This window comes from Budorcas taxicolor, chromosome 6 (assembly GCF_023091745.1).
Source record: "Budorcas taxicolor isolate Tak-1 chromosome 6, Takin1.1, whole genome shotgun sequence".
NCBI classification, from domain to species: Eukaryota; Metazoa; Chordata; class Mammalia; order Artiodactyla; family Bovidae; genus Budorcas; species Budorcas taxicolor.
In genome coordinates, this window is record NC_068915.1 from 19,976,458 (window position 1) to 20,000,000 (window position 23,543).

Here is a 23,543-nt window from a genome sequence, read left to right on the forward strand (position 1 = left end):
TAAATACTTATTGTTGAATAAATTAAAAACTTGCAGATTTCCAATTTATAGGCTATAGACAAAGATGTGGGATTGTGCTTCTGGATTGTTTTAGTCTTTTCTTTCTTAACGTCTCCAAATCCTGAAATTACTGCTTCGATTGTATCTACAGTCATGGAAACAGCTTCAGGGAAAGCAGGAAATGGGTACTGTGGGCATGCTTTCTCCTTCTAAAGTAGGTCTTTTTTTTTTTAAGTAGGTCTTCATTTGAGTGTGTATGCACGATTACCCAAGGGAGCTTGTTAAAGTGCAGATTCGTGGCCTGGATGCCCAGCAACCCTAATTTTTCTGGTCTGGAGCAGAGCATAGGCACCTGCTCCTTTAATACGCATCCCTTTCGGGTCTGATGCAGGAGGACTCACACAGCAAGAAACACTGCCCTGACCTTTCAAGGGGAGTCAAAATTATTTTCTGGATGCAAATATTATTTGTTCATTTGAAAGATAATGGGCTTCAAAGGATAGGCCAAGGTTATGCGCGTAAGTCTCCCGGTTACCGGACCAGGAAATCTTTCTACTCTCCTTTCAGAAATTAGTCTTGAACTTCACCGTGACAGCTTCTAGTATGTTATTTAAATTAACTTTTGTATTATTGTTAAGCTTTCCACATGGTTTTGTTTATCTACCAACTAGAAGGTATGTTCCCAGAAGGCAAGAATTATGCTTACATATCTGAAAAAAATATTTTCAACATTATTTAGTACTTATAATAAATATTTATTAGGCCCTCAACAAACATTTTAATTTTGGTTAAAATGCAACCTCTGTGGCTTTAACTTCTGAGGCATGAAGCCACCTTCTTCGTGGATACCGCTTCAAACACACTTGTTCCAATACCCGCCAGCCTGGTTGAAAATGGAGGCCACACCTAATACCCATTAGAAATTGGCAACCGTGTACTTGGGCTCCGTTATTTAGCCACAAGAAAAAGGCAGAGCCCCAGTAATAGCTTTGACTGATTACCTGGCAAGGGAAGTCAAGCTCTTGGGGTGTTCCAGACTCTCTTTGGCCTATAAACCTGTTTGAAAACCTGTTTCTCAGAATTTAAAGCTTAGCTCATTTGAGGTCAGTATTATAGTAATGTTAATAATTCTCCTGCCCTCAGCTTTCAGGCAGACTAGTACAATTCATCATTAACTTTATTTTCATGGCAAGGCAACTTTGGAGAAAATAGATCTAACTTAAACTATTTTATTTTGATTTTTCTTTCCCTGAAGACACAGTCCTGCCAATATTACTTTCTTTGGATTTTGTGCTTTGTAAACCTTAGCACCTTCCAACGCCTGAAATGATTCCCTAAAATCAGAACGGGGCAGAATATACAAGATTTGGGATATCACCAGGGCAAGAACTTGAGGGTTTCAGAAAAAAATGTCAAATAAGCTGCTGGGTCTGAAAGTAATTTTCAGTAATGAGGAAGTTTCCAAATCATCTCTGCTTTAGCTTACTTTTTAGGGGATATGATCCTGACCTATACTGACTGAAGGACTATTCTGACAGAGTTAATTTCTTCCTCTTAGGACTCAAAAGCTATTGTGCAGTCCGCTCTGAACAGACTGCTTCACTTCTGGTCAGTTGTCAGAAGCACGTGCCAAAATAAACTACATCCTCTCCCCATATGGACTTCCAGTCCTGGGGTTGGGATTGGAGTGAGGATTCAAGGTGCTACTTTTTACTTGCTGTAAGATCTCTCTCTTTTACTTCTGGAAACTGAAGAAGGAAAATGACTCAAGATACACATTTATTGGATCTTGTCACTAGTTTAAGATAAGAAAGGTCGTCCTTTACACTGAGGATAAAACTATTATTTCCTCTTTGGAAAAAGTACCTGTAAATTTAGATGTTGCTTCTAATATATGAATTTATTAAGATGGATACTTCAACTTTAAAGGTTACCTAAACTGATTTGCTAACACTGAACTAAACAGTAATTAATGGAGAAATAGTGAACTGAAATTACTCATTGCATATTGTCTTAAGAATTACCTAATCATATTGAGCTGCTTGTGAGCAGGGTCAAAGACTGATTTATTTTTGTATTTTCAGGAACCAGATCAAAGCTTTCTATAACAAGGACTATGTAAATGCTTGCAATTTAGTGACTCAAAATTGTTATTTTTCCACAGCATGAAAAATGGTTAAAGAACTGCAGTTACTTAATTGCCAGTAGAGGGCAATAAAGTTAATTTTAAGAAATTTGTCAGATCCAATTTAAACCCATTTTCAGCCCCAGTTCCAGTCTGGAAAGGCATTATCCAGAGCAGTCTCATTTAGCTTCCTGATTTCACTCTAATTCAGTTGTACTATGTCAGGACCACCCTCTGCCCCTACAAGAGAGTATAGGAAAGGGGAGGATCAGACGGGTTTGGGTGCATTGATTTAAATACCATAGCACTCTGCTTGGTTCATTCTTAGCCTAATGAAGACCATTTGATAATGGATAAACCTTAGAAGTGAAAAACCACAATAGAACCATTTGGTAGGATGTAGAGTAGGGCAGACATTTTGGCTTTAAACTTCATTTGGTAGAAAACTGTAGATAAAGCCAGATACCAATTCCGTTTATAAGAATCAATCCAATACGTCTTCATATTTATGCATACAAATAGGATCAGAAAAAGTGCAAGCTGTGGTTTTTAATTCATGGTGAGTGAGTGAAGTCGCTCAGTCGTCTCCGACTGTTTGCGACCCCATGAACTGTAGCCCACCAGGCTCCTCCGTCCATGGGATTTTCCAGGCAAGAATACTGGAGTGGGTTACCATTTCCTTCTCCAGGAGATCTTCCCCACCCAGGGATTGAACCAAGGTCTCCAGCATTGTAGGCAGACGCTTTACCGTCTGAGCCACCAGGGAAGTCCTTAATCCATGGTTAGTAAAGAATTAATAGATAGAATAGTAAGGGTTATTTTTCTTATTTTATTCATGCTTTTTAATGTATTTTTTTCAGATTTTTTTTTGGGGGGGTCCATATATGTGGCTTGCAGGATCTCAGTTCTCTTACCAGACACTGAAGCTGGGCCACAGCCTGGAATCCTAACCAGCAGGCCACCAGGGAACTTCCTTTTTCAGATTTTTATAGCAAACAAATATTTCTACCAGATTAAAAAAAAACCAACAACACTGTACGTTACATAGCACTTCCCATGAACAATTTAGAGAAGAGGAAGGCATAACTAATTTTCCTGAAACTATCTCTAAAAGGGCTTGACTTGTCTTTGCCAGTCTCCCCTTGGGCCCTTCAGTCTCTGAGCGGCCAGGGGCATTCAGAGGGTCCTGGGATATCCCCTAGCTCTATTATTTGACGTGCTCCCGTGACAATGGTGACACACCGGCTTCCACTTACTTCTTGACCTAGGTGGGAGCAGACAAGTAACCACAGCCTTAAGAGGGGCTTTTCTTCTATGTTTCATTTTTGATATTGCATTTTTTTCTATCTCTACAGAGCCCTGTATCTTGCCTGTGTTATTTTTAGTCATCCTTGCAGGGAAAAAAAAAAAGTCAATCAGGGTTTCTGGCATGTCAGCTTTTCATCAAGAGAACACAAAGTAGCGCTCCCAGCAAGCCTCATAAAACATAAGATTTATGGGAGACCTTTCATCTACATCCAGTTAAAATGTTCCCTGCTAGGCGACTGAGAGTGCATGGAAACCATCATTTGAAAAGGCCTTACTTTAAGGACTGGATACAGAGGCTCAAATGTTGTTTCAGCTCCTCTTCCTTTTCATAGGACTCCAGTACACTATGCGCTTCATCGTGGTGATAGCAGTAGATTTTATAAATATCTTCCAGTGGCCCTTTAATCTGCAAGAATACTTCTCCTGATAAATCCAAAACAAAGGCAAGATGACATCAAGTCAGACCAAACTGGCACTTTGCGTATTTGTTTTACAACAATGTTGATTAGTGTTAAAAAGTTGGGTGGGCTGCATTTTATACCCATGTTAGTCCGGGTTGAGGGGGTGAGGAGCAATAGACAACATTGAATCACCTTCTTTTCTCCCTTTTTTTTTTCTTTTTCTTCGCACCCTCCTCCTTCTCTTCTCTTGTCATCCCTTTCCTCTTTTCTTTTATAAAATAAAGGATAATGAGCTTAATGAAGATGGGTAGCAAAAGAAAGCTGGTTTTCTCAGATTATGCACTTGGCTGGTGTAAACACAGTCCTGGTGTAAACAAAGAAAAAGGGCATCCCTCACCACCTGCTTCTATGAGGGTTGTCCTCACCCACTGTAACTGCCCACCCTGAGAGGAATTGAGGATGAAAAATCACCTGAGGCACTTGGTGCTTTGGATAAACAGGCCCTTTGATAGTTGGGTGTGTGTCTCAGGAAGCATTTCAATGACCCCAGACTCTTGCATCTTGCCATTCATAGAAAAGCACTAAAAACTTGGAATATCTGTTCTTTGTGACTAGTAGCAATCTTTTACCAAGATGTATGCTTGATTGCATGTATGTCCTAGCTCCCAAAATCATGTTTGAATTGGCTTTTCTTCCCCCTCTTTGGCATAGTTTCCTCAGAGCCACTGAGAGGTCATCTCTTGGGCTAGAGCCCTCGGTAAGTCCCTGAATAAAACTAAAACTCACGACTCTTACTTTGTGGGTTTTTCGTACATTGTGGGTTTTTCTTTGACATGAGTTAAAGGCTACACTTAGAATCAGTCTGTATGGTACAGGCCAGGCCGTGCAACAGACTTGGACAGGTTATGACTTGGACAAGTTATTTTTCACTCTTTGAATCTATCTCCTCATCTATAAAACAGAGACATTAATAGATCCAGTTTCATAGGGTCATTATAAAATTAAAGAGATAGTGTATGCAACGTTCAGATTACAATACATAGATAGCAAATGCCCAGAATGGAGCAGATATTGTCAGTTTGTTAGAGTGAGTGCATGCATGCTCAGCCGCTTCAGTTGCGTCCAACTCTTTGTGACCCTATGATATCTTCCCTGGTGGCTCAGAGGTTAAAGTGTCTGCCTCCAATGCAGGAGACCCGAGTTCAACCCCTGGGTTGGGAAGATCCCCTGGAGAAGGAAATGGTAACCCACTCCAGTATTCTTGCCTGGAGAATCCCTTGGAGGGAGATGCCTGGCAGGCTACAGTCCACGGGGTCACAAAGAGTCGGACAAGACTGAGCGACTTCACTTACTTACTTTGTGACCCTAAGGACTGAAGCCTGCCAGGCTCCTCTATCCATGGGATTTCCCAGTCAAGAACACTGGAGCAAGTGGCCATGCCCTCCTCCAGGGGATCCTCCCAACCCAGCGATCAAACCTGCATTTCTTATGTCTCCTGAAATGGCAGGTGGATTCTTTACCACTAGTTAGAGATATTTTTGGAGAGTGAAATTTCAGGTTCTAGGTCAATTATTTTTCTATTTATTTTACTAACATTTCCTGAGTTTGTCTGAAACATATGCAATGAAGCTGAGGAAAATAAACTATTTTCTCTTATGTGAAAATTGGCCATCATTCCTGTCACAATTCAGTTGGATAATACTATAAACCAGTGTTCTGACTATTCATAAAGCAATTTTGGGCTAATTATGTCCAGGCATTGAAGGAGTCCTTTTTGATATATGATGAAATGGGATCTATCACTGATGGCTCAAGCACATATTGGACAATAGTTTGACTTAATTGTCACTTCATCTAATAAAAATGCATCCACTATCCAACCCAGAATTGTGTTAAGGGGATTTGGGAAACACAGAAGAAATATGTAATAGATCTGCTCTCAAAAACATTGCAAATCTGGGACTGAACTGACTGCAAGTGATATGGACTGCTAATCTGGGTCTATTATAATAACAAAGGCATTCTTCCTACAGAAATAAAAGTGCCCTTTAGATTTTCAACATACTTTGCTTACATTAACTACTTGAATCCTTATACATATGAGGAGAAAGGGGCTTATTTATCCATATTAAATAAGGATGGACAAATATAACTTCAAAACAAATAAATGGTTTTTCCACAGTTCTATCAGGAGGTGGAGAGCCAGGATTAGAGGCCACATTCTCCTCATTTTCTCCTTAGATTTTAGCCCTTCCCATAGGAGAGTTTTGCTGGATGCTGGACACAGTTGGCAGCAACACTGGAGTCAGAATCAGAAATCATTGTCTAGGATTGTGTGGTGACTACAGGAATGACTTAAAAAAAAAATTATTTGAACCTTACTTCTTTCATTTGTAAAATGGAGATAATAGTTACACTTGAGATGAATTTGAGAATTAAATGAGATGTGGATGTAAAATCAGCTGGCACCGACTAGTTCCTCCATATATGTCACTTGCTTTCTAATGCTGCTCTACTGTCTCCAGAATTAAAACACTAGTTCTTCAACTTTTAAAAAATTTTGCGGAAGTGTAGTTGATTTACAATGCTGTGTTAGTTTCAGGAGTACAGCAAAGTGAATCAGTTATATACATATATGACTGGTGTATATACATACGTATATACACATTCTTTTTCACATTCTTTTCCCATATAGGTTATAACAGAATATTGAGTAGAGTTTCCTGTGCTATACAGTAGGTACTTGTTAGTTATCTATTTTATATATAGTAGTGTGTTAATATGTTAATTCCAATCTTCTAATTTATCACTTCCCGTCATATTCTCCCTTTGATAGCCATAAGTATAATTTCCAGATCTGTGACTCTGTTTCTGTTTTGTAAATAAGTTCATTTGTATCATTTTAAAATTAGATTTCACGTATAAGTGGTATCATGTGGGATTTGCCTTTCTCTGTCTGACTTATTTCGCTTAGTATAATAATCTCTAGGTCCATCCATGTTGCTGCAAATGGCCTTATTTCATTCTTCTTTATGGTTGAGTAGTATTCCATTGTATATATGTACCAAATCTTCTTTATCTGTTCTTCTGTGGATGGACATTTAGGTAAATTTCATGTCTCGGCTAGTGTAAATAGTGCTACAAAGAATATTGGCATACATGCATCTTTTCGGGATATGGTTTTCTCTGGATCTATGCCCAGGAATGGGATTGATGAATCATATGATAGGTCTATTTTTCATTTTTTTAAAAACCTCTATACTGTTCTCCATAGTGTCTGTACCAATTTACATTCCCACCAACAGCGTGGGAGGGTACACTTTTCTCCACACCCTCTCCAGCATCATTGTTTGTAGATATTTTGATGATGGCAAGACTTCCCTGATGGCTCAGATGGTAAAGAATCCTCCTGTGATGCAGGAGACTTGGGTTCAATCTTTGGGTTGGGAAGATTCCCTGGAGGAGGGGCATGGCAACCCACTCCAGTATTCTCACCTCCAAAATCCCATGGATAGAGGAGCCTGGTGGGCTACAGTCCATGGGGTTGCAAAGAGTCAGATATGACTGAGCAGCTAAGCACATTCTGACCAGTGTGAGATAACACCTCATTGTAGTCTTGATTTGTATTTCTCTAATAATTAGTGATATTGAGCATTTTTTCAGGTGTTTTTTGCTCATTTGTATATTTTTTTTGGAGAAAAGTCTATTTAGATCTGCCCATTTTTTGATTTTTTTTTAAAATATTGAATTTCATGAGCTGTTAGTATATTCTGGAGATTTATCCCTTGTTGGTTGCTTTATTTATTTTCTCCCATTCTAAGGGTTGTCTTTCCATTTTGTTTATGATTTCCTTTGCTATGCAAAAGCTTTTAAGTTAATTATGTTCCATTTGTTTATTTTTGTTTTAATTTTACTAAGATACTAATAGTTTTAAAGTATTATAAAGTGTTATATTATTTTCTAATTTGTCCATGCTAAGTCGTTTCAGTCATGGCCAACGATTTGCAACCCCATGGACTGTAGCCCACCAGGCTCCTCTGTCCATGGGATTCTCCAGGCAAGAATACTGGAGTGGGTTGCTGTGCCCTCCTCCAGGGGATCTTCTGGAACCAGGGGTCGAACCCACATCTCTTACTTCTTCCACATTGGCAGGCAGGTTCTTAACCACTGAGCCACCTGGGAAGCCCATTTTCCTAATTTACGTACAACTAATAAAAGATGTTTCTTTCTTTTCATTTATGGGATTTCCCTATGATTAAAATTAGACTCTGCATGTGTGTATATGTTTTACTTGGGGTTTTCTTTTTTTAATTTTTTTTGGACTTGTAAAAAAATGCAGTGACTGTAAGCATTTTTGGAACTGAAGGGATGAGGCCTTCTTATTAGATTTCTGGGATTTTACTGAGTTGATCCTTTTGCCAGTGGAGGTCTTGTAGATTCACCCTTCACGACAGTTAGCAACACAAATAGTAAGAAAAGAGAGTTAAAAGAGAAGAGTTAAGAGCAGAGAGAATAAAATAGGACAGTGGCTAAATTTAGGGTTGGGCATAAAAAAAGGCAAAAAGGCAAGCCTTGCAGTCACTGCAGCAGGCAGCAAATGGGAGCGAGGGCTTTGGCTGGGCTAGGGAGTCAAGGCTCAGATGGGCTTGGCAATAAGTCAGGAGGGGTGAACCTGAATACCTGCAGCCCAATGCCAGAGAAAATTGTAAATATGTATGTTCACTACAAAGCAGCTTAGAGTAGAGACAAAGGAAGAGAGAGGTCTGGACAATCTCATAAATCCACAATGGGATCAAGTCAGAAAGTCAAAACACAAAGGACAAAGGCATTTATTTTACACACGATGAAACCATTAATTGTAAATTCTCTTGTATTTTCTTTAAGAGAAATGTTCTAGCTTGAAAAAATTTATAGCTCTCTCCTGAACAGCAGAGTTGAATTTTTTACTCTTTTCCAAGTAAAATTCTGTTGGGCCTCTAATAACAATGATTAAGGTTAAAAGATATTTAAGCGCTCTAATTGAAAGTCATCTATTCACCCAGAGGCCAAGCACAATACTGGCGGGCAGAATATTTGATTCCCCTCCCAGCCCTACCAATGTATTCTGCTTCATAATAGTGCAGATGAAGCGACGTGTCTTGCAGCAAAAAAAAAAAAAAAAAGAAAAGATTCTGTTTCCACGGTAACGTAACTCTGGGCTGCGTTTCTTCAGTGGTGAAGGCCAACTGCTCTGCTACTGTATGTGAGTTTGAAGGGATGATTAAGAGTGGAGAAGGGACTGAGCTAAGATCGGTGAAGGTAATTTCCCTCCTGGATATCTGTCACAAAAGCACCAGAATCCTATGAAATAAATATACCTATTGTGTGCTTCTTTTTAAAAAATTCTGCATCCCAAGACTTTCTACACTGGCTTCCCCTCAGAATAACTGCCATGCAAAAGGAGGAAGAAAATGCACTTTTAAAAATGCACTTACTTATCTCCTTTAAGAACAACTCTCAGGATTATTGAACACATTTTATGTCCTGGCCTCACTATCCTGTGGGGCACATTGCTCCCTTCACTAATGTAGACATATTCATGTTTTTCTTCTTGGCCCACCTCTTCTTTACCTCCAGACTCTCATGTCCATCCCTAAGATGTATTATTCTGACCCCACTTCTAGATGAACTTCCCTTGCAGGTAGGTGATCTGGGGTGAAATCAATGATGCCCAAAAAGCCTATCAGAGGCCTTGTTTAGGAAAATGGCATAAAAGGAAGCAAAGCAGTTATAGTCTTTATTTAGTTCATCCTAATTTGATAGCCATTTAATGAGTGACTGTGATGGTGCATGCTCAGTCATGTCTGACTCTTTGCAACCCCATGGACTGTAGCCCACCAAGCTTCTCTGTCCATGGAATTTTCCAGGCAAGAATACTGGAGTGGGTTGCCATTTCCTCCTCCAGGGGATTTTCCCGACTCAGGGATGGAACCGGGGTCTCTTGCATCTCCTGCTCTTTGGCAGTGGATTCTTTATCACTGTGCTACCTGGGAAAGCCAATGAGGGACTAGCATGCCCTAAGTACTTTGGTAGGTCTGCAGAGAAAAAGAATCAACACTTCCCTCGAGGGACTTATGAAGGTCAGTAAAGGATAGAGAAGAGTAAACTCCATTTAGCATGCTATGGGAAAAGAATGACAGTAACTATAAATACAGAGGGTGAGCCATTCTGCTCTTGAGAAACTTTGAACTCTTTCCGTAAGAGTCTACCCTTGAAGTAGGCACTATGAGTAAGTACAAAAGCACACAGATGCATGGAGGAAGCAAGCTCTGCTCAGAAACTGCAAGTGATCTCAGTTGGCTGGCTGGTGCCACACCTGGGGGGAGGTTTCAGCAGAAGCTGTATAGGTAGGCAGGGGCCAGACCATGGAAGACTTTGTGCATCATTAAGAAGTTGGAACTTTAACCTGAAGGTCATGGAGAAGCACTGATGGAGTTTAGGCAGCAGATTAACATGATGAGACTGTATCTTAGAAAGTTTACTGTGGGAGTTAGTTATCTGAACAATGGAATTTGAGGGAGGAGTTAGGGAGATAGGAAAAGAGAAACCAATTGAGAGGTTTCTATAACTATACAAGAAATAAATAATGAGGCTAAAGTAGAATGTTACAGCGGTTGAGAGAATGCTCTCAAATCAATTGCCTGGTATCAGATTCTGGTTTTACCATTTACTCATGTGACATTTGGGAAAATTACCTGATTTCTCTGTTTCTTAATTTCCTCATCTATAGTAGGAAATAATCATAATGGTAGGGTTGTTTAATGATTAAATGAGTTAAAATATGTAATGTGTCTATCTTGGCATGTGCAAATGTTCATTAGATATTAGTTATAACCATGAGAGCAAAATCAGGGAGGATGAAGAAGAGAGAACAAAAACCGTACATTGACCTTGTAAGAGATGAAGAGGATAACTCCAGGCATATCTCAGGAAGCCGGTTTCAGTAAACATGTGGATAGACAATGATGATAAGATAAAGAGGGTGTTTTTATGGGAAGACAACAAGTTTAATTTTAGAAGTATTGAATTTGAGTCACCCATAGTATATTAAAGTGAAGAGCCCTTTATGGAATTGCAATATGATTCTGGGATTCAGGATAGAAGATCTAGAAAAGAGATTAGGGCTTTCCTGGTAGCTCGGCCGGTAATCCTCCTGCAATGCAGGAGACCCTGGTTTGATTCTTGGGTCGGGCAGATCCCCTGGAGAAGGGATAGGCTATCCACTCCAGTATTCTTGGGCTTCCCTTGTGGCTCAGTTGGCAAAGAATCTGTCTGCAATGTGGGAGACCTGGGTTCAATCCCTGGGTTGGGAAGATCCCCTGGAGGAAGGCATGGCAACCCACTCCAGTATTCTTGCCTGGAGAATCCATGGACAGAGGAGCCTGGCAGGCTATAGTCCATGGCGTTGCAGAGTCGGACATGACTGAGCAACTTAGCGGGCACACATCTTATTTGAGCTGGTAAGGTTTTGTTCTTTAATTTTGTGTTTAGATAAGAGGATGGGTGGTCTGTAAACTCACTGTGATAATCACTTCTTGATGTATGTAAATGAAATCATTATGCAATACACCTTAAACCTATACAGTGCAATATATCAATTATATCTCAATGAAACGGGAAGGAAAAATTCTCAGGCATAAACTGTGATCTAAGATCTATCCCAAAAGGCAGTTCTCCAGTTCTGAGTAAAACCTGATTGTCAGGACAGAGCATTCAGAATACAGAGACGGGAGTAGGACTGCTCCGAGGATGGAGTATGACCCCCTTCCAGAAAAGAAGTTCTGAGATCTGAGCAAGATAATACAGGCCTCTGAATGTCACCTCCTGGGTGAGTAAATATGCCATCCCCAGATGAAAAAGCTTTCCTGGCAGCTTGCACCAGACTGACTGGGAGAATTTCTCGTGGTCTGCTGTCCTCCTTGGATGGGAGCCCAGCCACTGGGACTAAACAAGGCTGCAGTTCAGCCAGCCCAAATGCCAGGTGTATGTGTTTTATTCCTTTTATTCTGAGCCTACTCTGTTCTCCAGGGGAAGGCAAAATGAGGAGGGAGGCGAGAAGGAAGAGGTTGGAGAGTAAATGCAGCTTACAGAAGCCACTATCCTTTACCTTTGGTCTCATTCAGTTCCTGCCTCGCCTGGGGATAACACTGACTACTGAGAGATACTTCAGGGACGCTAGTTAGGGTTATGAAATCCAAACCCAAGTGCCAGGTGAAATGTGCAGCCACAGGATTCAAACAAGCGTGTCCCTTGAGTATCAATTGTGTAAAGATATTTGAAGGAAAAAAAAACCCATTATTTTCATGTGAAAGGATAGCATGGAAAATTTACTTGAATTCCTAAGATAAAATGAGATTTCAAATTATTTCATGCCTGTGTCTGTGGCTTCAGGTTGGAACTCCACATTCCCTGGAGCTCATGAAATTTCTCTTCCGATGTTAGGAATTATTCGGTTAAAAATTTTCAGAAGTGTTGCTGCTGCTGCTGAGTCACTTCAGTTGTGTCCGACTCTGTGAGACCCCATAGACAGCAGCCCAGCAGGCTCCCCCGACCCTGGGATTCTCCAGGCAAGAACACTGGAGTGGGTTGCCATTTCCTTCTCCAATGCATGAAAGTGAAAGTGAAGCCGTGTCCAACTCTTCACGACCCCATGGACTGCAGCCCACCAGGCTGCTCCGTCCATGGGATTTTCCAGGCAAGAGTGCTACCGTATGATAAATTCAGAAAAATGTGTTCATTGGATTTGACAATTCTGAGGTCTCTGGTGATGTGGTAACGGCAATTTTAGAGAAGTGGTTTTAGGAGGGAACAGGGTGAGACCAGTAAGAGGTTGATAGACCATAAGAGGAAAAAAAGAAAAAAGGAAGGGAGCCAGAGCAGATGGTGAGGTCCTGTCCCATGATCACAGTTGCATCCAGTGCCAGGGAGGACAATGTCGTAATTGTGCTGGGGTCTCTCAAAGGAAAGGCTATTCCGTCACTGACAGTGTAACAGATGGGCAGGATAAACTGGGGAGCAATAGTAGGCAGTAGTGATGGACTGTATGTAGTATGTAATAAGACCTATATTAGGAAGAGCTAGGGCTCCCTTATAACTGTGTCTAGAATTAGTGATGCTGTTTGGAGAAACTCAGCCTCTTAGCTTTTTCATCTGAACAGTGAGATGGCTGGGTTGGAATTGGGCTTCCCTGGTGACTCAGATGGTAAAGAATCTGCCTGGAAGGCAGGAGACCTGGTTTCGATCTCTGGGTTGGGAAGACCCTATGAAGGGAATGGCAACCCACGCTAGTATTCTTGCCAGGAGAATTCCAGGGACAGAGGAGCCTGGTGGGCTACAGTCCATGGGGTCACACAGAGTTGGATAAGACTGAATGACTACACTTTCTTTTCTTTTCAAGTATTAGTCTAGCACTAACGCTCAAGGATAAAACTGTTTATTTTGATAATAACTCAAGGTCTCTTCCTGAACCTTTTTGACTTCCTGGATACCTCAACTCCATGTTGGGATTTTTATAACAACTCACACATTAAGGAAACATTGGTTCTCTGAGAGTTGAAAGTTAAAACGTTTCTGCTGCCTAGGTCGGGAAAAGGTACAATAACTTTCCCTCCTCAGGAGTGATAATGCTAAGGACCCCATTCTCAGACCACCTTGGTAAATACCTCTCTTGAGAATGCTTGCCTCTGCTAGTTTCTCTTCACCACCTGGCAGCCTTGGAAAATGACACAGGAGGACTTGGTAACAACAAGAGCAATGACAATTACTGTATTCCCTCAGTGTACCAACTGGCATCCTGGATACTGAGCACTGTCTCCGCCATCCATTTCATTCATTCACCAAGTACTTATTGAGGACACTATTCTAGGTGCTGGTAATACAACAATAACAAAACAGACAGGAATCCACCCCCCTACCTGGGGCTTGGGTCCTAGACAGGTGCACACTCTGTCTCCCCTCTGCCACCAAGGTCTGGCCATCCCCATTGGAAAAAATGAACCAGTGAACCTGCTTTCTGTTGCCAGTTGCTTATCTATTCTCTCATCTTCCAAACTTTTATTGTTTGGACCACAAATGCACCCAGTTAAAAATACTAACCTTTTCCCCAGTCTCTGGTAGTGCAGGTGGTTAAGTCTCTCTGTGTGTGTGTGTGTGTGTGTGTGTGTGTGAGGGGGGGGGGGGGAGGGAAGGAGGGAGGGAGACAGACAGAGATGGAATAATGTGTGTGCAAAATGAGATCATGAGGTATAGGAGAAGTCACTGGGAAAGCTTTCTATTTCCCCCAAGTGAAAAAAGCCAGAGCAGGAGATGGTTTTGCTCTTATTACCTGCAGGAAGCATGCTTGGTAGTGGAGTAACCATCTTGAGGCCATGAAGCCAAATACCACAAGTTAAGTACTGGGAAGAAAAGAGCTGGAAGTAGGCAGCAAGTAGCTGTCTCTGTTCTAGCTATTGAGTTATGGATTTCTTGTTATGTGAGGGAAAAAGCTAAGTCCTTTTGGTGAAGTTTCTATTCCAGGCAGGCAAGGGTGGGTCTCACTGATCAAGCGACTTGCCCCAACATGGAGGCAGCAGTGATGGAGCCAGCGTCAGGGCACTGATCTGGCTACATTCTTGCCAGGCTCTTGTGTCCCTCAAGTGTGGCATCTCTGCTAACAGCTTTTCCTTCTGGCTTCCTAACAGTTGGGAAAGTGTTCAGGGACTCACAGCACTCTTACACTCACAGAAGGTTGGGACTTCTGCGTGTATTCTGTACAATATCTGACTTCCCACCACTCCTTTCAAGGCTAACAGCACAGCTCAGCCACTGACCCCCAGGAGCCAGCTCCACATTGTAGAACTTCACTTTCTCCTCAGAGAACAGAACTACAGAACTTGTTACTAAGCCCTCCCGGTTTTCTTTTTATTGTGAGAAATAAGTCCTGGTAGACCTGGGGCCCACCCTGACCTCGCTCAGGAGACCGGAGGTCCAACTTTTGCATTGTATCCTGGTGACTGACTCCTGCTGATTTTTCCTTTCCTCTGTGGATTTGTGTGTACTTGACCTTGAACCACCCCTCTCCACCTTTCTTTCTGTCCTGCTTTCTGAAGCTGACAGCTTTCTTGTTACCGACAGTATTTGGAATAAAACGCCCTGACCTTTCACTGCTGTGTCTGGGTCCCTGTCCACCTGCTGGCCTCACATATCCCACTGAGCAGGGGTGAAGCTCCCAAACCTGCCCTCACTGATCAGGATGAAGAAGGCCAGGCCTTTCCATGTTCTGAGTAACACACACACACATACACACACACACACACACACACACACACACACACACACACACACATGTGCATGCGATATAATAGTACCAGAACAGTGATTCAGGTGAACTACTTTGTGGCATCTCCCACACAGCATCATTGTCAATGACTAATCTCTTTTCACAGAATCACTGCTAAGGGCACAGATTCCTGCTTCAGGGACATACAGGAGACACAGCTTTAGGAGAACAAAGGACTGCCGCAGAGTAGCAGTGCTTCACCCACTCCATCTTCAAAGAACAGAAAGCTCTATACCGTCTTTTCTCCGAGGATAAACTCACCCTGAGGAAAAAGCATGTGAGAAACTGTAATTCCTATACCACAAGCTTCTGTCAGCTCTGGTTCTCTTTACCCTGTGTGTGAAGTAAGCAGAGACAGTAACCAACCTCACACATGTTCAGAACTCAGTCTTTTAAAAATACTTTGAAACGTTACAACATTGTTGAAAATGTATAGAAGAGGACATAGCCCTGTTTTGGTTCTCTGTCACTATGTAACAAACCACCCTAAAATTTAGTGTCTTAAGACCAGCGACCATTTGATCTCTTCTCCTGATTCTGTGGGTTGGCAGGTATCAGCTCAGTGGTTCTGCTTTACTTGAGGTTTGCTGGGGCTGCGGTCATTCAGGGGCTTAACTGGCTGGCTGGTCCGAGATGGCTCATTCCCAAGCCTGGGTGCCTTGGCAGGGAGGCTGGGACAGTGGGACCACTTTCTCACTAGGATAGTCTCAGCTCTAATCTTTCTCCATGTGATATTCCACTGGGGTGGCTGGATTTCTTAAACGGCAGGCTCCCCAAATCAACAAAATGTAGAAACGTCCAGCTTTCTCAAGGCTATGCCAGCCTTAAGACTTCGGCACAGGGTCTCTTCCTATGCATTGTATTAGCTGATGACTCTCAGGACCATCTAGAGTCGTTATGGGACCAGACTGCATGGCAGTGTGAATACCAGAAGGCACAGTTCCTTGAGGACCACTACTGTAATTGCTGCTCACTTTCAAATGTGGAAATGATACTTGGTATCTCAAATCATCCTCCATAGGAGGAAACACGTTGCCAAAGTATCAATAGATAGGTAAATTATCAAGATGCACAGATATTGGGAACACCTGGAAACCACACACGCCCAGGAATCTTTGATTGAAAAACATGATCAGGATCTCTAAAAAGTTCACATTTTGTATATAAGAAATCAAGCTTTGTGAATAGGTGGGTATGTTTAATATTCTCAGGGTCGTAACAAGTTAGTAACATCGTGCATTGGCTACTGATGAAGGATGGGCACTGGTTATCATCATATACATTATTTTATTTAATCTTCATAAACACTCTGTGGGATAGGTATTATTGCCTCAAATTTAGTTCAGTGGGGCTTTGTGACTCGCCTGCAAGCCCACATCTAGCGACCGCTGAGCCTGGATATAAACTAAATCAACCTGAGATTGCAGCCTGTGTATTCTCCAACTCTGCACTATCACTTTACTTGTTGGGTCCTCGTTCACTATTCATTTGTTACAAAATGATCTTTAAGTGGAAACAAGAGTCACTTCTCACACTCCCTTTCCTAAACATTTCAAACCCATTTCCTATCTAGGCAGGTTGCCTAAGTCAAGATTTTAAAATCCAGTTTCTATCTTGGCGTGATAGTCCAGACAATTTCCCAGAGTTCTTGGATCTACAAACATGTGCTTTGCTGTGCTTAAACTTGAACCTCATCCAAATCCCAAGTTGTGTTTTTTTTTTTTTGTTGAGTAAAGCTCTCCTGGCTTATCTATGTATCAGGAAAGTTTCTCCTTTGGCACTAGAACTGTGAATCACAGACCATTTCGTGTGATCTAAGGACAAAGAAATGGAACGGCTGTGCTTTAGGAAGCATGATTTTGGAAAATGTCACCCCAAATTGGTTTACCTTTTGGAATGCAAGATGAAAGATTTAGTGATGGAAAGTGGCAGTGAACTCCATTGATATGGCGACTTGTTCTCCTTGTCACTGTGCTCCAGTCACATTGAACTGCTGTCCTTTATAGGAACTTCCCATACTCTTCTGCCTTCTACCTCTGTGCTATGTCATTTGAGAAGTCCTTTGCTCAAATCTCCATCTTTGTAAATTCAAGTCCTCGGTTAAAAGCCACCTTTCAAATCAAGTTTTTCTTTATTATCTGAGCTGAATTAGTTAATTTCTTCTCTGTATCTTAGCTGTATCTTCTTTGTATTAGTTAGCTGTTGATGCAGGAAATCACCCCCCTTCCCCACACTAAGAAAATTTTAAAGGCTTAAAACAACACCATTTATCTGCTCATGATTCTCCAGGTTGATGATATGAGTGGAGCTCAGCTGGGATGGCCTGTTTCCCTGTAGTGTTAATGGGATTTATTGATACGTTTGCAGTCCGTAGCATGAAGTCAGCTGGCCAAGGAGGGCCTGACTCACATGTTCAAGGCCTTGACTGTGTTGACTGGCCTGACTGGGTTGCTTGAAACGTCTCTCTCCCTGAGCAGACAGTGACTGTCACAAGGCCATTGTAGAACATCACTTTGTTGCATTTTATTGGTCAAAGAAAGTCATGAAGCCAGGCCAGATATAAAGGGTAGGGAATTAAAATTATGCCTCCAACTCTTTCAACTATGGTCTTACTGGTTTACTTTTTATTTTCATAAATTTTATATAATCTTCCTCAGTATTGCAATTTATCCTTAGTAAACTTGAAAATGTGAACAACTTCAGTTGGGTTTTCTCTGCAAACCATTATATTTTAAGCATTTTGAATTAATTTTATGTTTCATAGGAAAGTCGCAAAAATAGTACCAGTAGTTTTCAAATATCCCTCACTCATTTTCCCCAATATTCCATCAATATAGTACAATTTTCAGTAATAGGAAATGACATTTGCTCTAATACTGTTAACTAAGGACTTTACTTGGAATTTTGACACTAATGGTATTTTCGCATTCTAGTCTATATAGGCTCCTACTTGCATTTTTTTGTTACTCCTCCCTCGTCTTCTGCAGTCTTCAAGAGCTCCTCTGCAGCCTACAGTGTCTTTAACGACTTCGGCATTTTACAACCATATTAATCAGTTACTTTCAGTGTCTTTCATTTGAATTTGCTATTGTCTAATGTTTTGTAATGATCGGACCTGATTGCACATCTTTCTGGACAAAAGTACCACAGATATGATGTGGTGCCCTGTGTCACAAGGTTCATGATATGAATGTGTGTTATTTCTGCTACTGTTGACCTTGATCACTCGCTTGGTTAAGATACTCGTTGCCTGGTTTCTCAAGGAAAAGTTACCGTCTTTTCCTTTGAAGTTAATACTTATGTTGGAGACACTTTGAAACTATGAAAATATATTTCTCCTCAAACTTTCACTCAATAAATATGGCATCACTCAGCAGCATCTTCTGTAATAATTATGACTATGACTATAGTTTTTACCTAATGGAGATTTAAAATTTTCCTCTTTCCTTTATATTTACTTGTTGAAATTTAAGTAAGGAAGAGCTTTCCTTTCTCCTCATTTATTCATATCAGTGTGGACTCTGTTTTATTCTATGGTTAAAATCTAATGCTAGCATTATTTATTTGGCTGCTCAAATATATAAACCATAATATTTTTAATTGTGAAAATACTTTCCTCCTAACACAGAGGCATCTCATAAGCTCAGAGAAAATTCTACTAAATGTAAGATATTAAAATTCAGATTATATATCTCTCTATATTAAAATATATAAATATTTGAGCTTAAATATTTTCAAAGTTCTTGTCTTCTTGCTTCCATTTTCTCTTCTCTCTTTTTGCAAAGTGAAACTCATTAAACAAGTTGTTTCTCTCTGTGATTTTGAAATATTTTTCTAGATATTGTGAAATCTGGTATAGGGTACATAACTTTATCCTACTAAATAGAAGTTCTGCCAAAGCTTCTTTTCGTAATTCAAGTCTTCCAAAATACAATTACAAAGTTTCACAATTAAATCTGCTATACAATATGATCTCTCATTGTTTAATTATCTTTCAGTTAATTCCTTGTTTCCCTAGGGATAAATTTTGTTTTCAGTAATTGCAATCGTGAAGACTAGCAAACTGAAGTTACTTTTTCCATCTGTTTGTTGAATATCTTAACTAAAGACTTCCAACTGATTTTGAACAATATGCAATTTCTAAAAGCCAGTTAGTGACCAACCAACACCAAAAAAAGTGTGCACATGGTCTGACTATTATATATAGTTCACTTCAATTTTATATACATAAAACTGCATATGAACTTTAACTACAGTTACCATTTCAATTAATAGAATATCACAGGTATATTACATACGCACTACAATACTTCTGGTCCATAGATTTCTTACTTTAGTAAAAAGCATTATTTTACTGTGATGCTCCACCAAAATATGTATTCATATGATAATCTGCATTAACACATTGCATTTTCTGAATTAAAGTCAACAGTAGCATTTACAATATGGTCAGAAAATTCACCTTTGACACAAATGGCCTCCACTTCCTACACATATTTCATTTGCATCTAATCTTTAATTCTCTACGTGTCCCTCTAAACCCACTGACTGTCATTCTAGGGGCTTCATGCCTCCCACTAGTCATGGCATAGGGCGTAAGCCACCCAGTGTGGGTCATGACCCCTCTTGCTGCTCTACCCAGTGGCTGCAGAACTTATAGCATCAAGTACATCTCCTGCCCCCAGGAAGCAGTTAGCTCTTGCTAGCTGTTCATTTCCGAAAGGCTTCATTTTATCAGTCGATTCCCTGTGTGCTGTACTTCAAAGGAAGATATAAGTATCCTTGAGACTAGAAAAGGTTGGGAAAAGGGCGACGGGCTCTCTTTCAGAGTTTACCACATGAGAACTCTTTCAAATGCACCTGACTCTGCTAAGAGAAGCCATGTCAGAAATTAAAGCGTGATGAAGAGGTCTCACCAAATCTCTGTGGTGCAACTATAAATAACGATCATCCTTAAAAAATGAGGAAGTCTGGGACAAATGCTAAACCGGACTGGATGCTTGAACAGGTTAAAACCAAGATGTTCTAGACAAATCAGAATACAAGACTCTTTACACCCGGAACTGTTTTTGATTCCAGCAAATACAACCAACCCCTGCATTTTGTTTGTGCTTTTTCCACATTTCTCTTTAATCTGACTCCTATTTTCTATTCTCAGTGTATCCACGTTAGCCTAGCTGCTTCTTACCACATGGCTAAATTATCTACGACTTGTTTATTTGGTCCAGGACTCATTTTCTCTTTCTATCCATTCTGTTCATACCTGCCATAGTTTCTTTTCTCCAGAAACTTTTGTGTCTCATCACATCCTTGCTGAAAAATCTTTTAATGGCTCCTCATTACCTGCAGAGTAATCCCAGACTTTGATTCCAGGTACAGCTGGCCCCTGTTCTACACTTAACAGATTCATTTCTCACTCCTCCCTTACGTGAATCCTTCACTCCAGCCCAGCTTGGTCACTCACCATTTCCTAAACACACTTGGCATTTGCTGTCCATGGTTTTGTTCTCGCTATTATTTCCACTCAGTCTTCTCAACATGGACCTCACTTGCTGAAATCTGACTTAATACTTTAAGCCCAAGCAACATTTTCAAGAATTCTCTGATTCCCCATATAAATGTATTCTCTTGGTGGCCTCAAGTTCTGCAGTATATAATGGGGACATTTAATCACAAGAAATGACAATTAAAAACTGTCTGTGGGAGAATATTTTTAAGTGGGCTGGCCTTTTGACATGTAAAACACTACAAATGGCCCAGGTTGTTTCACCTTTGTGTAAGATCAGTCTTGCTTATTAAATTTTGGATCTTCCTTAAATATGAAACAAAATCAATTTCATGCCATTTTCCCACTGTGTGTGTGCATGCTAAGTCTCTTCAGTAGTGCCCAACTCTTCGAGATCCTACTGACTGTAGCCCACCAGACTCCTCTGTCCATGGGATTCTCCAGGCAAGAATATTGGAGTGGGTTGCCTTTTCCTCCTCTGAGGGATTTTCCGGACCCAGGGATCAAACCTGCATCTCCTGCAGCTCCGGCATTGCAGGCAGATTCTTTTACTGCTGAGCTACCTGGGAAGCCCCATTAACAAAGACATAAGGAGGGGGAATAAAAATATAAGGTGTGAGTGTGTGTGTGTCTCAAAGGAAGGACACATATCAAACTGATAATAATGGTTATTTAAGGGGATGCTCGTTGTGTTGGTGGGTTGAATTACACTGTGTACTCCCAAATTGTTTTAATATTTTGTCATGAGCATATATTGAATATTTTGTGTGAAACAGAAAAAAATGATTACAGTACATTAAAAAAATTTTGGCCTACATGGCACTGTGTCTGTGGTATCTTGGTTGTGGCAATCGCCTTCAAGTAGTTCACAACACAGTATTTCCTTGAAGCTCCTAAGAATCCTGGCATATGCTACTGCTTAATAGGTATTCATTAGGTGATTTGATACATAAATGCCCAATGAATGGAGAATATAGAGGGAACAAAAAATTGACCCACCACTTTTCCAGTGATTTCTCTGTATTTTTTTTTCAAAATCTTATCAACATAGGAAAATTATCTCCGACTATGTGAGAATAGAAACATATTTGAAAAGCAAACAATATAGAGAAAAAGGAAAAGCATGGAAAAGTAGTTGTTAAGTTTTAATGATCATGTAAACTCTCCTTGCAAATGTTACAGTCCCAGAATCAGTGGATTCCTAGTCATAAGATGAATGAGACATTGTGACTAAAATCAGTAAAGCTATTAAAGTATTTAAATGTTTAATTCTTTAAGAATCAAGTAACTGTTAGCCATAAAACTAAATAAGAGAACATCTGGAAGGCAAAGAGGTTGAAAGATTGGAAATTTAAAAAGCAAATGGTGTGCTTAGTGCTACTGAGGGACTTCAGCAAATAGATAGAAACCCATGTGAAAATAAATACAGAGTGTGTGTAATTACAATGAGCCCTAAGATGCGTTTATCATTTATATATCTCCTGGGAAGCTTGGTGAGTCAGAAACATAAAACCAAAGCAATGGGAGGCTATTAAAATATTATTTCCTGCTGTATTGGAGAACTTGAGAAGAGAAAAAACGTACCGATTACTTGCGTGGCTGGTTCTACGTCTGTCGTGGCCTCTTCCAACAATGACAGCAGCTTGGCTGATATCTGATGCACCGATTCGATGTTACTAAACAAGCTATCCACATCCAGCCGATCAACCTGAAGAAATGCAAACACTGAGCACCAGCTGATGGAGAGAGAGATGCACGCCATTTAAGACGTTTCCTCCTGCTAAACAGTAAGCATTTTATATGCCAGCCCATACTGCTTTCATCAGCTGCTTCTGTAAACATTCTTATTTGGGATTCCTAGAGGAAATGTGCAGTTTTTCATGCAAGAGACTGGGATGTTGCATCTGTTGTTACCTTCCTCTTTTTCTTTATTTTGACTTAATTTTAATGAGTTGAGTATACATCTACATAACCCCCTGTAAGAACCAGAGTGTGAAGAAGATTTGGGCTCCATAGTTGGTGTTTTATTAATTGCCCTCTATGAGGGTACGTATGAGTACATATGAATTTAGAACATTTTACTGCTTATACAGCAGAAGTCAGACCTTACTCCAAGCAAGTGACTATTTTCAAAGTTGCTTTAAAATCACAGATGTTCTGAAAGTGATGACAAGTAGATGTGCTGAGTTGTTTCCTGCTTTCTTTCCTTAAAAGAAATGTGAATGGAAATTTTCACCAAATATGTTCTACTAATTAAAGATTCATCACATTTTATAAATTCATGCACACCTTCAAAAGTGCTTCCCAGGTGGCGCTAGTGGTAAAGAATCTGCCTGCCAATGCAGGAGATGCAGGTTTGATCCCTGGGTTCAGAAGATCCCCTGGAGAAAGAAATGACAACACACTCCAGTATTCTCGCCTGGAAATTTCTATGGACAGAGGAGCCCAGCAGGCTACAGTCCTTGGGGTTGCAAAGAGAGGGACACAACTGAGTGACTAAGCACACACACACACACACATCCTCAAAAACCAGTGTAATCAGTTCCAGATCTTATAGCTGGTGCTTATAATAATTTATTCATTCTTTTACTAAATAATTCCTGAAGTCCTTTTATGTACCAAGAATTGCAGTGGAGGCCAATCTCTGTCACAGGCATTGGGTGAAGGATGGCCAATGATCCTAACCCATCCAGGAAGAGCATGGTGACCTATGTGCCAGATTTTGCTGGATCCTACTCAAAATCTTTTTGTTGATTTTAAACCAGATCTCATTTCATAATCAAACAGCATCTTGGTTCAGGCTCCACTGGGCTGCCACAGGGAAAAGGAGCAGATGTCTTTTATTCA

General features: G+C 40.5%; 1 protein-coding gene across 1 annotated transcript in view; it reads right to left on the bottom strand.

Moving 5' to 3' along the window:
* Positions 1-23,543, bottom strand: part of ARHGEF38 (Rho guanine nucleotide exchange factor 38) — a 145,064-nt gene that overhangs the window by 49,467 nt on the left and 72,054 nt on the right. The window contains exons 3-4 of the mRNA XM_052641982.1: positions 22,281-22,404; positions 3,709-3,856 (exon numbers count right to left, since the gene is read on the bottom strand). Of these exons, the coding sequence (XP_052497942.1) occupies positions 3,709-3,856; positions 22,281-22,404 (272 nt within the window). The remainder of the gene's footprint in view (positions 1-3,708; positions 3,857-22,280; positions 22,405-23,543) is intronic.